We start from the raw sequence: 16,118 nt of genomic DNA on the forward strand, positions 1-16,118 counted from the left end.
AATTTGATACATTAATGGGTTTTTGCGTGTGAAAGGCATGTTAGTTTGTTATCTCGAACTACTGACTACGCTCAGAAAAAAAAACGGCATTCATCTGAAACCCACCAAAAGTGTTATGTTGATCTGAGACACTGAGAGACAGAGACATGTCTGATGATCATTTAGCATGAGCGGCGGATCTGTCACTCCCTTTTTGTGCCCAGTAGGCAAACCGTTCCAGACAGCCGCTCTGGCTTTTGCAGTCTGCTTCATTTGTAGCTGATGAAAACACAACACTTCTCCTGAGAGCTGGAGTAAGTGAGAGAAAAATATGTAAAAAAAAAAAAAATCCACAGATCATATAACAACAACCCCCCCACCCCCCACCCCCCAAATATAATGTGCGAAGTGCAGACGGTGACAAAAAGAAAGTGGCCCCTGCGGCTGTGATCAGGCATATAATGAAGGGGCTTGTGAGTAATGGTGAAGGGGTCTTTGTTTTGCTTCTTATTTTTTTTATTGCTTTCTGAGATGAAAGCCTCCTCTGAACCTAGCAAGCCTACCCTGGTATCAAGAAATGAAGATTGGTTTAGTTTCTGCCTGTAACAGCTCCCAGTCCATGTCTACTAGGAAGCTCTGTTCCGCAGCAGTAAGTACGTATATTAACACGGGGCCCATTAATGGACCTGCCGGGACTCTTTGCGCCCCCACACCTGCGAAGCAGTGGGGCATCTTGTGGGGCGCATTTCCCTTTCATCTCCTCCGGCTCAGCTTTACTCACAGACAGATGGCGAAGGTTAACGTTCAACGGCGCTTTGTAGGAGGGCGGGGTGCGGCCGGGCATGCGCTGCTGCCCTGCGCTGACTTCAAGCCACCAATCAAGATTTTTCGTCAGGTGCCTGGACTTCATCCAGAAGGGGTAGTGGGGGTCTCCCTATGCCCTTTCTTGTCCCTTATAATATCATAAGGCATGCCGGACTGCAAAGGCTTTCTATAAGCTTTTTGTTTCAGGACTTTAACCGCACTTGAATGCAGAGAGTGGGTTACACTATTGTATTGTTTTTATTGTCTTTAATTCAAATGAAAGATGGAGCAGCAACCGAAATATTTACAGTCCCCTCCTGGAGCAATTTAGGGTTAAGTGTCTTGCTCAGGGACACAATGGTAAGTGAGATTTGAACCTGGGTCTTCTGGTTCACACGCGAGTGTGTTACCCACAAGGATACTACCAAGGATACAACATTAAATACCATTATACCAAATGGTATATATACCATATACCATTAAAACAAGCATCTCTGCTTGTAGGTTTGCAGGTTTTGCAAATGAAAGGTTGCAATGTATTTATTAATCTGAATTGCAATGTTGATTTATAATAATTTGGCAAAAGTAATCTCACCTGAATTTACTGAGTCTGTTGTTACAAACACTTGTTTGTTACATGCCATGTGTTAACACATGTTTGTTACATGGCAATATTAAACTTGTATATGTATCTTTGAGGGACTAATATTAACCTCAAAAGGAATAACAAGTTATAACCCTTTTTATGAGTGATATTTTATATATATGAAGCTGCTACGTTCTTTTGGCTGCCAAACCTGCTTTTTTGCACTCAAATATGGATGTTGAAGAAATTCAATTAAATTGATATTAATATTTTCTTTGTTGCAATAGTAGCAGACTTGCTACCAACTCTGCTGGAATGTTATTATTATAATTATTTTGGGCTAAAGCCCTTAGTCTCACATTTTTGACAGTATGAGTAAAATTGTCATGATCCATTGTCATGAAGGGGCAACTCCGGGCCTGGGACGTCCTGTCTTATTATGTTTCCTGATTGTTTTCACCTGTGTATGATTGTATAAAGCTGCCCTGTTCGTGTCTGTTTGCGGTTGGGTCATTGTTTGGTGATGTTTTCCCTGTCCTGTTCACCATGTATTAAACCCCTGTTACGTGACATTGTGTGCATGCATCGTCGTTTCTCGCCATGTCCATACATTATCCCGGAATTGATCTCTTCATCGATGGTAACTTGAAAGCACGTTGTAAGTCGCTCTGGATAAGGGCGTCTGCCAAATGCCGTAAATGTAAATGTAAATGTTCCAGATCTACTGCCTCACCAAAAATATTGTATGCTATTTGTTTTCCATTAGTATTCTAAATACTTTCTGTAATGAATACATTACTGAATACTAATATGGCAATGTTTTCTGTTTAGAATTTCATCAAAGCCTGCCATATCACCCTTTGTTTTACATTCCCATCAGTAGAATTTGAATCCAAGGGATGACTGTTTTGTGAGGGATGCCTTTTTTTCTGAGCAAAAACTGTACACAGTACACCTCAGTGTCAGTTTTACATTTTAACGTTTAAGATAGCATTTGATCCCACTCAGAATCAGAGTAAAATTTACTCTATGGCCAGTGTTGACTTTTCAGAGTCAACTCTACTCAATTTAGTGTCAAAATTAACAATGAAATGTATAAAAGTATTTAACAATGAGGTTTATTCACACTGAGTAAGATTACACTTCATAATTATTTTACTCCAAATTTAGTTTAATAATAACACTCTAATGTGTAATGATACATCATTTTTATTTTTCTGTAGTGCTTTTTACATATTCATCATACAATGATATATTACTAAATGTCTGTAATAAAAACTATATTATGTTGCATGTAGCTACTCAACCCATGGAGCAAGGAGCAGGATGGATTTGGCCCATTGGGCTACTACAACCCTACAAATAATGTGGCTTGAAATTATTTGCTACCAAATGTATGGGTGAACTATAAAGGAAAAGTTCTCTTCTCAGAATAACAGTGGCACCTTGCCTGCTGTAAACCACTGCAGATTAAGACAGGAGACCCCCTTAAAGCAGTTTAGTTGACTAGTCCCTTGCCATACCCCGTTGGCAGCCCGAAGGCCTGATGTTTTTCTTTCTTATAGTCTGATTATTTGCACAGCCAGAGCCTCTGCGAACTTTAAAGGCTATGATTCAGTTGCGGTACATGTAGGAGTTACTGACACACATGGGCAATTAAAATTCCAAATGTGACCACTTTGTTGAAATGCATGTTTACAGGATAAGCAGGGGCCACAACGAGAATGTGCCACTTCATTTTGCTCTGCCCCTTGCCGCGCATTAATAGCACAATTATAACGGGAAGAAAGCGGGAAAGTAACTAAATGAAACCCTCAGATTGGATTTGCAGGGAAATGATGTTTTTAAGTGCTGAAAACAGTCAGGGATAAAGGGAAAGTAGTGTGGGCCTGTGGCGATGGAAGAACTGTCTAATGGAGACATGATGTACTGCGTGTGTAAAACCAATGGTTAGCCTTGAAAACGTAGAAAAGATGTAATTATTCACTATGTATGTCCTCGACATTGAAGACACTAAATTTCAAAGGCTACAAATTCAAATTTCAATTGTCGCATACACATAGAGCAGCACAAAGCATTATTTCCAAACTAGTCCAGCTCAACAACGCTTTATTTCATGCTTTTATTAAATACTCATGGATTAAAGATGTCCATCGATACAATGAGTGAGCCTCTGCGGTCAGATTAAAGTTGATTATTGTTTACATTTACAGCATTTATCAGGCGCCCTTATCCAGAGCGACTTACAATCAGTAGTTAGAGGGACAGTCCCCCCCCCTGTCTTGCACAGGGACACAATGGTAGTAAGTGGGATTTGAACCTGAGTCTTCTGTTTCATAGGTGAGTGTGTTACCACTAGACTACTACCATTTTATTGTTGTGACACATTAATGCGCAATCAATAGAAACAAAATAATTGAAAAAAAAATGGGGGAGGTTGATTATAGCAGTGAGTATATTTTGATTGAAGAGATCTAATTGAACTGTATCATCTCACCACAACACTGTGAGGAAGGAGAAACATATTGGATGCTGTAGGTCTACCTAAAAATATCACATGATATATATAGACCAGTTATTGTTAACCAAAATAATGAGATATAGTTATTATGTGGTGGGATTGTGAGGGTGGTGTGCCGTAATGGTGCCGCCCAAGATTTGAGCCTGTAACACAGAGCATTTGGTAATAAATAAATAAATATTTCTCATATAGCCCAAAATCACATACAGTGGAGTATGCCGGTGGTCTGTGCACTTGATTCCGTGTCTCGGAGAGAACAAACAGAAGCAGCGGTAGATGGTGGCATTGTACAACTGGTACAGAAATATGTGGCTATGGTGGTACACTAGTGTAATAGTGGCCCTGTACCCTAACTAGGACAGCTTAGCTAAGGTGAATTTAACGATGCCTGTGTTTGACTAGGTGACTGTGTACTTTGTAATTGACACTGTGTCTGGGATTTTAGCAGAAGGCCAGAGAAAACAGATGTGTTTTCAGTTTAGATTTAAACACTGAGACTGTATCTGAGTCCCGGACACTGACTGGAAAGCCGTTCCACAACTGCGGAGCTCTATATGAGAAGGATCTGCTGCCAGCTGTGACCTTCTGTACTTTGGGTACCAGTAGTGACCCCGCCCCCTTCGAACGCAGGGGGTGTGGTGGGTCGTAAATAACTAAAAGTTAAATCAGGTACTGCAGGGTGAGACCATTAAGAGCTATATAGGTCAAATGTCAATCCTAAATTTGATGGGTAGCCAGTGCAGTGATTGTGAGACTGGGTTGATGTGGTCAAATTTCCTAGTTTTAGTTAGAACTCTGGCTGCAGCATTCTGTACTAGCTGGAGTTTACTCATGCACCTACTAGAGCATCCAGACAGTAATGCATTGCAGTAATCTAACCTTGATGTGATAAAGGCGTGGACCAACCTTTATGTATTGTGCATTGAGATGTTTCTTATCTTTGCAATATTTCCAAGGTGAAAGAATGCTAACCTAGTGATATTATCTACATGCAGATTGAATGAGAGACCTGCGTCAATAGTGAAACTTAGATCCAAGATCAGTCAGATGACTTTTTTTCTTTTTTTAATCCATGAATACTTCAGTCATCTTTGGAATTGAGCAGTCACTTCCACTCATCAGATACCGAGACACCAGCCTGGTGTCTGGAGTGTTGGGCAGTTGAGTGATTAGCCATAGATGAGGTGGATGGGACTGAACTTCTCTTTGATCTTCTTCGCAGAAGCAGGTTCCGAGATAAAAGGATTTCCTGCTAAAGGACTTCCCACAAAGCCACTGTCCACACTGATACCACTCATTTTAGTGTTATAACTTTGGAGGTTGTGCTAACAGCAAGTACATGTGATGGGTCCTTTATACATAAAAGTAATTAAAAAATTAATATAAATTTATTTTCTTTATTCCTCGAATCAAAAATAGTTAGAATAAATAATGTTTTTGTGTTCTGGTGTAATGTTGAAAATAGATTATGTCATTATAACGGTCGCAGTGTGTCGGACGTTTAAATGTAAAAGTAATGACAGTGGCACCACCACTCTGTAACGCTCATTGTAACACTTCCTCCAAATTGTGCATCTGTGGTTAGAAGCAAAATTCAGTTGGGCTAAACTCCAATTTATGTCGAACGCGTGACATACTTGAAAAGTTGCTCGGAGGAGCCAAAAATGACTATACACTATGGTAGAATAAATTGACCAATGACTTTACTTTTACCTCTTTACCGTAACCTATTAAAATAATTCTTGTGAGAAAAAAGTTTCAAATAAATCTTTTTATCTATGAACCATACAGTATCTGGTTATCTACTACCCACTGAAATGTAAGCCATTGTCATTTTGTTCTAATTATGGGCTTTCTGGAATCTATTCCTGACTTTAATAACAATGCTTTATGGGTCCTGTATCAGTCCCTAACATTATGGCAATTATAAATGATTACCTTGTCTTATCTGTATCTGCAAATTGTTGGGAAGCTAGTTGGCTTTCAACTGGCTACTACTGAATTGCCCGCCTTTTCAGTTGACATGTAATTGGGCTATTAAATATGGCGGTCTGAGCTACATGCAAACAGAGCACCCTTTACTCCCCCCATGTGCCCTTATTCCCAAACACGCCTGTCCTCATAAAAGCATGTACACGTGGACTCATGCGTCCGCTCAGTCTGCATTGGTCGGTTCCAATCTCTCCCACTCCCAAAACAAGCCTGCATGAGTTATCGTACGTTCCGTGCCTCCGGCTCAGGGGCGCTGATTTGTTGAGCTGCAGATCGATCTTAGGTCATGGAGAGAATCCCGTAATAATAACCCAGACAGAAACCATTACAATCGGCCCGCAGTGTTTGCCGATCACGATAATGACAGAATTAGAAAAGTAAAGACTGTTAAGCACTTTCTCCAAATCCTCGTGCGGTCAGGGCAGGAATGCGGGACCAGCTCCGCTGGGGTTGACCCCCACAACAATTTCACACGCCATTTTTGCTGTCAGATGTCATAAAGAATATTTAGATCCGTCGCTGTCTGTGTCTCTGCGGTGAGAGTCGTCTCCCCCCCCTTTCGTGTTTGGAGTCACGGCCGTAAAACAGCTGCACATGTTTGCCTGGGGTTAAGAACAAAGCAACAGGCCAGCTGCCTGACTGACAGAACCAATCATGGAGTCCTGCAGGATGCGGCGAACGGCAGACGATGACGATGATGAGAAGCGATGAAGGCCACGTCTCCTCTTTCTCACCATTTTGCACTTTTCTTAACGTCTCTTTTTCGCTGGCCCCCCCCGCACCTCTCGATATCTTTCTCCCTTTCTTCACTCTCCTCCTTACCCTCTTGCTTCTTCAGATGCTATCTCTGGCCTTCCTGTGTACACAGCCAGGAGAAATTCCCATGAACAGTGAAGGACGGCACTGGAACATGGAGGAGCGAGTTTGTTTTGATGCAGAGACCAAACATTGATATGCAATGCATGATCGGGGTCACGGTGAAGGGTTCCCATTTAATCATTAAAATAAGACCTCTTCTTGTCTGTTTTTTGATGCACTACTTACTGCTGCCGGACTAGAAGAAGTCTGACTTAAAACAGCCCTGATTAACGGCTTTCTCGAATCGACTGAGGTGACGGCCGTGTGCTACGACTCCAGCAAAACCTTTTCCCAGCAAATTCTTCAGCGAAGTTTGTATGGTGTAAGGTGCACTAGTCCGGGCACAATTAAAAGGACAAATTATCTGTACAAATCATCAGCACAGGCAATTAAGCAAGTAGGGATGGGAATCACATAATGCAACATTCCTGTGCATATTAATATACATGAGCAAAACCTAGATACTATGCAAAGGAATAATATATCACTGAGGGAAGAATCTAAATACTTTGCTTTGTCCCACCAATACGCTCATGAGGAGCCATTTTCCAGGGTCATGGGAGGGTTGGTGCTATGGTTCATCGTGGCGAAATTGCGATTGGTTCTCTTGACAGAAATACATCACGCATTCTATGCACCTTCTTAGAGGTAATCACAGCGCAATAAACTAGCAAAATTGGGTTTCTCGTGATTTCGTATCGCGGTCACTTATACTTTATTTACTGCAGACCCGCGGTAAGCCGCGTCCTTGAGCTAACATTGAATATAAGAAGGGAAGCAGCCTTCACTCCGTTCCTGTGGCTCCTGAAACGTGTTCACAGCTCCCACTCTCGCAATGACCCTGCCACTCAAACTGGACTAGGGACTGTTGTTATGACAACGGTGCTTCTCTCCATCAAAGGCTCCCCACGACCCTCTGAAGCTTCATGTTTTTGTTTTTTTTTATTAAAGTTCCAATCCGCGCCCGCTAGCGAGCAGAATGAAGTTTGCCAGCATGCTGTGCGGCGAACTTTTATCTGCTGAAGGTTTTTACTTCAGTCGACTCTCAAGACGTTTGTTCCTGTCTTAGTGGCAACTTCTTTTGGCTTCACGCTGCTGTTTTTTGGGTGTTTGCTTGGTGAAACCTCATTAAGGAGGATTTAAGGTGCTGATGTAATCTCCAGGGATGATATTACACTTTAACATTCCAGCAGAGAACCACTAAACCTCGGGTTTTCCAAAATAATGGCTAATCTCCGCCATTCCGGCATAATTAAGAGCTCACAAGAGAGATGCGACAGCTTACGTAAGTGATATTAAATGACTCTGAATGGGATAAATGTTGTTTACTTTTTCAAAAGGGCCGCTCTGGGAGGGTGCACAAAGCAAATTAGGGTGTTTCTTACCCAGTCTATGAAAAAGTAGAAAACGGCTCGACTGTTTGGGTTTCACTTAAGTATCTTCAGTGATTTAGCCGTATTGGCTGAGATTCTCAGACAGTGGGCATGAGAGTAGTCCTGAAATATAACTCCGCTCAGGATGTAATATTATCTGTAAATGATTCATTTTCATTCAGGACCCATGTTTTCAGTGAAAAAGCACAGACGCCACACTGCCATCACTCACATTAGTCATCTGTGGCCTTTCTGTCACCGATATTCCGAGCGCGCATGTGGTCAGGTGTTGACGTGCACTAGACGCTGTGGCTGCACTCGGTAGACACTCTGGAGTTTACGGGGTCTGTGATTCATCCCAGATCCCCCGCCACACATTGGTTGGTAGGCGGGTCTGTGTCTGTGGACAGAAAGCACGGCACACGGAGCGCTGAGAGGTGCTACTCCGCCCTCGCTGCACGGATGTTCATGTCCAGCTGCACAGGGGAATTCTGACTTTTGTTTCTGGACATGATGTCATTTTAGTCTGAAGTGCATGAAAAAACACGGTTCAGCAACGTATATGAAACAGGTATCAGGCATGCAGCAGCCTCTTCCGTTCTTGTATTTTAAACCAATGGTACCAAGATAAAGTTTCACACTTTTGTTTCTACATTAAAGTAAAATGTGTGTTGTATTTTTTGCATGACCTTTGTAAAGTGGTATACATGATATTGTGAAATAACTGCCAACACCCTGCTCATTCTTTCTTTCTTTCTTTCTTTTTTCTTTCAGAGTGACAGTGTTTTGAGTTGGTGTCAGTCCCATCGGAGATGTGCACAGGTAAGACAGTGTGTGTGTGTGTGTGTGTTAGTTATAGTTCACCTCATATCATGACCTTCATGTGTGCAGAAAATCCTTTGGCAAAATTGGTTTTGATTTGATAACATCTTTAAGTTGGGCTTACGGAAATAATACGTACCTGAGTCTACAGTATGTCTGTCAATAGCTACTAATAAAAAGAAAAAGTTATATTGAGTTAAAATTTATTTTAAAAATATATACGTTATGGTTTACATTTTGAAACACAAATATTGTCTCAGACTGTTAAGTTAAATACTCAAAAACATTCATGCATTTGGAACAACTCAGCTTTGGACATTGTCCCTTCATTTGGAAAATACAAATCTTACATAAGTAGTAAAACAAGACATTTGCGCAATCCTAACCAGCTCGTGCATCACGTCACACACACCGCTTTCTGTTTTTCTCAGAGGACAAGGGTTTGCTTATGTAGTGCAGACAACATGGCAGCTTTTCCCTCTCGCACTTCCTACCGCTGGATATTTTACTTTCTCAGTCAAGCTTGGTTCCCATTATGGCCAACACACGCCATGTCATTTTCGGTCATTCGTCCAAGCCAAGCAGAGCAGAAGCTCCTTCTCCCACTGCTATGAAGAACTCAAGTGGGACCTCTCGGTGAGCTTTGATGGGCGCTGCTAATTGGCCCAAATCAGGCCCACGGTTAGCTTGTTAATAATAATTGCCTTAAGCCAGAATTTTTTTTTGGCCCTCCCCACCCCCCCACTTTTTCTCTCCAGGACCTGACAAAGGTAGGGCTTACCCTCCATTAAGGCCCGACTTCTCACGCCGAGGACTTGAGCTGTCCTAATTGCTTTCAGATGGAGGTTGTCCTCCCACAATCCCTCCAATAATAGGTAAAGTAAATGTTGTGCTTCTTATAAAAATAACGACAGCCATTTCACGTCCTCGAGGGATGAAACAGCTTCAGTTAAAGAGCCTAGAAATAAGATGCAACTTGCCAAGAAGTTGCAGTTTGTTCATTCATTTCTCCCAGCATGCACATTTATTATATGATGTGTGTCCATGTTTCATTTGTAGAACATGGCAGAAACATTCGTATGTGTAATAAATGTGACGCAGCTGGTTTTATTACACGATCAGATGGCCCATTCCTGAGCTTGATCCGACCCGTCTGTCAGCATGGTGACCTGGGTGTAAGCCACGCTTTGCCAAAACTGAAAGTTGCAAATCCAGCGTTCCTTTTGGGTCGCCCTTTCCTCTGAGCCTGACTGCACACGCTCCTTCGCCATGGTCCTGGACCCGGATTAACCCCATGAACCCACCGACCACCCCTCACCCCCGCGCCCTGCCCCCCAACTGGCTCTGTCATCACCCTCACCTCAGCCTCTCCCCTCGCCAGCAGGTGAGGCCTGGCCTGGCTGGTTGACCTTGTGACCACAGAGCAAAATCCTCACGGGTGGTGCTGGAGGGTCAATCTCTGTGTGGCCATCTCGGGGACCCGAATGCAGAGCTTGAGACCAGGAAAAGTGCATTTAAATGCACATATTTTCATGTAATAACACAGATTTTTATTTTTGCAGTATGATATAGAAGAGACATCAAAAATAAATCATGCTTAGTTACCATTTACGAGCTACGAGTTTAACGGTGAGAGACTGATTTGAACCATTTCTCGCCACTTCTCACTGCACCGTAAATACTGTGAATTTTCTAGAAAGATTTCGCATCTGGCTCCTTATCTACAGCAGTCTGTTTTTAGAAGCCATTTGGAACACCCATGGAGAACAACACGAGCTGTTTTTCACGTCCTTGACTGCCGATGTGAACTGATTAGTCGAGCTGCAGCACAGGAAGTAGGTGTGTTCCCTCGCCGGCATGTCTCAAGTCCGACGGAAAAGACGCAGGTGAACAGCGCGTTTTGGACGTGTGCAGAATTTCGGAGCAGTCTGCTGCTGAATGAAGGACATGCACATATGGTTTTTGTCATGGCAAGACTGGAGTCTATGAACATTTGCATGACAGTGCACTAAATCAGAAACCCAATTCCAGCCTTTGAATTGTGCTTGCTGTGAAAATGAATATGTTCCCACTGCGTCTGAAAGGACCATCGTCTATACCTCAGTTTTTAAAAAAGGGGGATGTACAGAATGCCATGGCATTAGCCATTGCTGAACATTTTGTGGAACTTTTCCCTTTGCCACCATCTTGTCTGCTGAATGTCTGTCGGACTTTTTTGCATTAGTTCCACCACATTAGTCCGTGCGTTCAAACCCCTCCTCGGGCGGGTGATGACTGTACTTGAAAAACAGATTGAATAATATTAATTATATTTGCCCTCTTCAGTCCTTTACCCTTGGCAAGTAAGTCTGTCACCTTAATGCTTGAAACACGGGATTTTGAAGTGTTCTTGTTTTTTCATGAGAAGCCACAGCTGAACCTAGTTATTTTTCGAATTGAATAAAAGGCTGCATTTTGAAACGTAAGTCTCGTGTTTAGTCAAGAACCTCTTCTGGGCAGTGTTATTATAGTTCAATTTTAATACATTTTTAATTCATGTTTAGACTGTCTGGCTTTTTTTTTCTTTCTTTTTACTACAAAAAACTAGCTGCCTGTATCTCGAAGAGGAGAAGCGAACTATTCTTTTTGTGTGGTGTATAAATATTTGTCACCCAGATTATGGCCCAAAATGTAATGAGAATTTGGAAAAGCAGTTTTTCCAAAATGGTAAATAGAAAACACACAAACCGGGCCACGTGACATGGAGGACCCTGTCTCCCTGTTTACCTGGTTTCTGTTCTCATTCATGGCACTGTCACCAGACATCAACATTTTGTGCGCGGTTATAATATGTAGTCAGTTCTTTGGTCAGAATTTTGTCTGGCAAACTTGTGAATCTAACATTCATGAACAAATCCAATGTTTGTCATTTCATTTCTGGCTGATTGTAAAGGTCGTCAGTTATTATGAGCAAAGGTATGACTTAGATAGGCTGAAAATGTGTTGATTGTGTTGATGTTTAACCTTATCCACTGAATAGAAAATGAATAAAGTGCCCCGCTCCTGGGAGCAAAAAAAAATATATGTACGGCTTGGATGAAGCTAGGAGACTAGAAACTTCTCATTCATTTGCATTGATGCAGGTCACGCATGGTGATGTGCGTGAACATAGCAACCCCCCATAAAATACCACCTTTAATGATTTTAGAGGCTTGAGTGCAGCAGAGCTGAGATGTTAAGGTTTCACAGCTTTGGGAACCATCCATGTTTTCGTCACAAGTACTTTGCAGCTACCTTTACTTAAGCTGCATAAGGCCGTGTTGTCCGTGGCCTTGGGCGAGCTCACAGTAAAATGTAATGTGCAGCCTCCAAAGGAAACATTTGCATAGCCTGTTTCAAAACAAGCGTGCCAAATTCGGAGTTACAAAAGCCCTGCTTTTAAGGTGGGATCCTCGCAAAAGTCTCACACGCACACACACACACACACACACAGAGGGTGACACAGGGAAATGGATGAGTGGCAGCTGACTGAGGCAGCCTTTGTTTACTCCCTGCAGATGGCGGCGGGAGGTGGGATTGGGGGGTTCACGGCAGAGGGCTTTGCAGCAGTTCCCATGTTCGCTCCGTTTGTTTACAGTGCTGGAGGAATTTGTGCTTTGGAACTGATCTGGGGTCAGCGAGCAGTTTGTCTAGTATTAGGGGTTTGGGGACGGGGTGAAGGTAAAAGGGCGATTTGCACAAGGAAGGAGGACATTTCCTCTCTCTCCCCTCTCCAAACAACGGACGACCAGCACTGGCCAATAAAGCCGGCTCAGTTCACGTTGGGGTCATCTGCCTGAGCCCGGCGATGAAGGGTGATAGCACCACTGGGAAACAGTAGCCTCGTGAGCCAGCTGCCGACTTGTTTGCACTGCGTGTTTGTCATAGCTGGAAAATGTATTTTGTGGATCCGCTGCGTTCTCCCTCCGTGTAAACTAAAGCTCTCGTGTGGATTAGTCGGACATGTGTCAGACTGGACAGTACATCTAGACGAAATCTGCATTACCAAAACTATGCGTCTCCCTGCGATATAGTTGGACAGGTTTGAAGTGAATGATGACCAAACTCGGACTGTGTAGAGGTTAGAGTTAGGGTTAGGGTTAGGGTTAACGTGAACGTAACCAGCCCCGCCTCTTGAATCTTTACACCTTTTTTTTGTTCAGGTGGAGGCGTCCCGACGCATTCCGAATGGGCGCAGTCACCAGAACAGTTGCATGCGGCAGCTGGTGCTCCTGTAACCCATTAAGATTCATGAACACGCCACACAAGGGAAGGTTTTTTATGGATGCAAGGAAGGTTCTTTCAGGTTGTCTCACAGGTGGGCGAGGCGTCAGATGTGTGAAGATCGGGCTTCACCATCATTACTGTCTTGTGCTGCAAAAACGGCGAGGCAAGGGCCAGGAGGATCTCCAAGGGAGCAGTGAATTGACACCAGTTAGCAATCTCTTTCATAACGGCATCGTAACATGCGAGAAGAGAAAAGGGAAATCGCCTCCCGTTAATTACCCCTCCACAGAGCCTGTATTTTTATGCATTTTAGTGAGAGTGCACTTGTCTGAAAAATTGCCCAGTATGAAGATGATCTTCTGCTTTAAGGAGGAAACAATGAACAAATAATTTATGCAAATTGATTGAATATGTTTCTTTTCTGACTCCAGCCAGCGTTGATTTGCCTCAAGCTGTTCTCTCATATGAACTCCATCCAGTGTCCGGAGAATCAGATCCAGACACACGTGGCGCACAACTGGAGACTGTCCATGTCAGACGCATTAACACCTCCTAGAAAGGGTCAGTTTGGTTAAGATGGGGTGGGGGGGACTGGATGCTTCACGCTGTGTAGTGTTTACAGTTGCTGGGTCATTTCCACGTTGCCTGTTACTGACAGATGCACTCGCTCCTCTCTCCTGCCTGACCTGTGGACATCCTGGTTTTGGTTTTGTTGCACACACTTGGGTTTGTTTAGACATCACCCCCAACTTTGTACTATGTAGATGTCTGGCATCTGCTTTCATACATACAGCCCCTCTGGGTAAAGTTTCAATACGTTGAGGGTGTCACTGCATAGCTGAAGACAGCTCCAAAGCTCCTTGGCAGCCTACAGTTCAGGCTACACCTCGTAAGGTCGTGATTCTCAATCAAAACGTGTCTCTATCAAGTAATCGTAATTAATGGTAGAATTCTTACGCATACCGCTTAGTTCAGCTGTATATTCACCCTGAAATGTTAATGTTTCACATTAAAATTTTAAAGACAGCAAATTTTGTCTTTCTAAAGTGACAATTTGTGTGCGGAACCAACCCTTCACTCTGCCATTGTCTCTAATTATTGCAACATGTGACATCAAGAAGCCATCGATTGGTCTTTAATGTAAAAGATTTGATAAGGAGATGGTAACTCATGGCAGGTAACCTACAGTTTTAAGTGTGTGGTAGGTAGTGAAAATTAAGTTAAATTAAGTAAAAAAAAAAAAAAAAAAGAAAGAAAGAAAGCATCATGTGACGTGTCCTGAGGCTGAGAGCAGCGTGTAATTTCGGCCCACTTTCCCTGTAGCCACCGCCGAAACCCCCACACATCTGAGAGAAATTAGTCACTCGGAAATGTGTTGGCATGTGTGCCATGATTTATGTGTCTGTCTCAGCGAGTGTATATGAGCCATTCTCTACAATTTTCTGGAACCACGTGAGGTCAGTGGAAGGTGTTGCTTAAGACGGCCCTGTCACCAGATCTCTGTGGCCAGTAGGAAGTAAAGACAGATGAGTGCACTTGTTTAATAGCCGTCCAGCCTTTTCTGCTGCTTCGGCCCATCTGGTTATCGGCCTCTACTTTATTACTGTATTACCAGTGGGGCTTTTATCTGCCTTCTGGACTTTTCATGTTCGCATTATCCCCCCGGTCCGAACCTGGATGTCATCCCTGCACCGTGTCAGGCCAGGCGGTGAAAGAACCCAGGACCCCGATCAGCACGCGGAATGTATCACAGCCGAAGACCAGCTTTCTGGGGTGTCGACCGTGAGCGCACGTCTCACCCCCTACCTGCCGGCGCGCTTTATGTGCTCAGTAACTCACCTGCTTTCTTCATGCCACGGCGATGCCATTTGAATTCCACGCCAGATCATCGCCAGCGGGCCCCGTGAATAATCTGCCATATTGGGTTACTGCGAGGTATTCAATTTCCCTCCTTGTGCGTTTGAAGGCTGGGAACGGCACCTGGTTCCTTTTATGACGCCGGAGCGGAGGCATCATCCTGCACGGCATTTAATTTATTGAGTGGCGCATTACTCGAATTCCAATATCAGTGATGAGCCTCTCGGTCGGTGGCGCATCAGACCGGTGACGAGGCCCCAGGGAGTTTCCCGTATCCCTGCCCTTCTGAGAAGAAGCTCCAGTTACCACGAAGAGGACATGAGCTCCCTGACACCACAATCCCACAGGAAAACGTCACGGGCCAACAGTCTCACCCAAACACAGACAGACAGGCAGAATGACAGTCAGACAGGAAGCGAGAAGGAGCGGAAGACGGAGCAGGGGGGAGAATCAGAAAGTCAGATGTTATTACAAGTATCCCAAATTAATCATTTTATTAGGCCACTGAATTGGCTTCACTGCAAACATGCTGGGTTCATTTGGAAAAGCGGAGAGGGATCTTTTGGCAAGAGGCCTTGGCACGCTCCACAATGGAAAAGTCTTTTAAAAGGTCAGCGCTAAACGTGTCATTTTCTACAGATTCATTTAGCAGAGGTCATATAAAACGTCTAGACCCCTAAAACATTTTTGGAAGAAATGAACTCTCCTCCACAATGGCATTTAAAGAAATACACACCTGAAGGGGCCACTGAAGCCGTGGCGGAAACCATCACTCACCAAATCCTGCATGGTTGGAGCCAAATATGCTGTGAAATTGTCACCCTGAGCCAAAAAAAAAGTCTAAATTTGAGTCATCCAGTATTCATGAAAAAACTAAGGCATTTTTATTCAGTAACTTCTTCCTGACTAAAGTGTGATCATTTCACAAAATTCTGTGCCAGTGAAGCTATCACTCCCATGGGTCTGTTGTAAATTGCATTTTACATCAAGTTTTTTAACTTTGCTGCCCTGAGGAAGAGCTACTGGGTGTTAATATTATTTACAAGGAAACACAACTACAGAGAGACCCTGGAGAGACCAG

At 43.4% G+C, this 16,118-nt stretch overlaps 1 protein-coding gene across 1 annotated transcript in view; it reads left to right on the top strand.

Annotated features, from left to right (window-relative positions):
* anos1b (anosmin 1b) overlaps positions 1–16,118 on the top strand; it is a 46,985-nt gene that overhangs the window by 2,047 nt on the left and 28,820 nt on the right. The window contains exon 2 of the mRNA XM_028999970.1: positions 8,888–8,935. Coding sequence (XP_028855803.1) covers positions 8,888–8,935 — 48 coding nt within the window. The remainder of the gene's footprint in view (positions 1–8,887; positions 8,936–16,118) is intronic.

This window comes from Denticeps clupeoides, chromosome 13 (genome assembly GCF_900700375.1).
Source record: "Denticeps clupeoides chromosome 13, fDenClu1.1, whole genome shotgun sequence".
In the NCBI taxonomy this organism is placed as follows: Eukaryota; Metazoa; Chordata; class Actinopteri; order Clupeiformes; family Denticipitidae; genus Denticeps; species Denticeps clupeoides.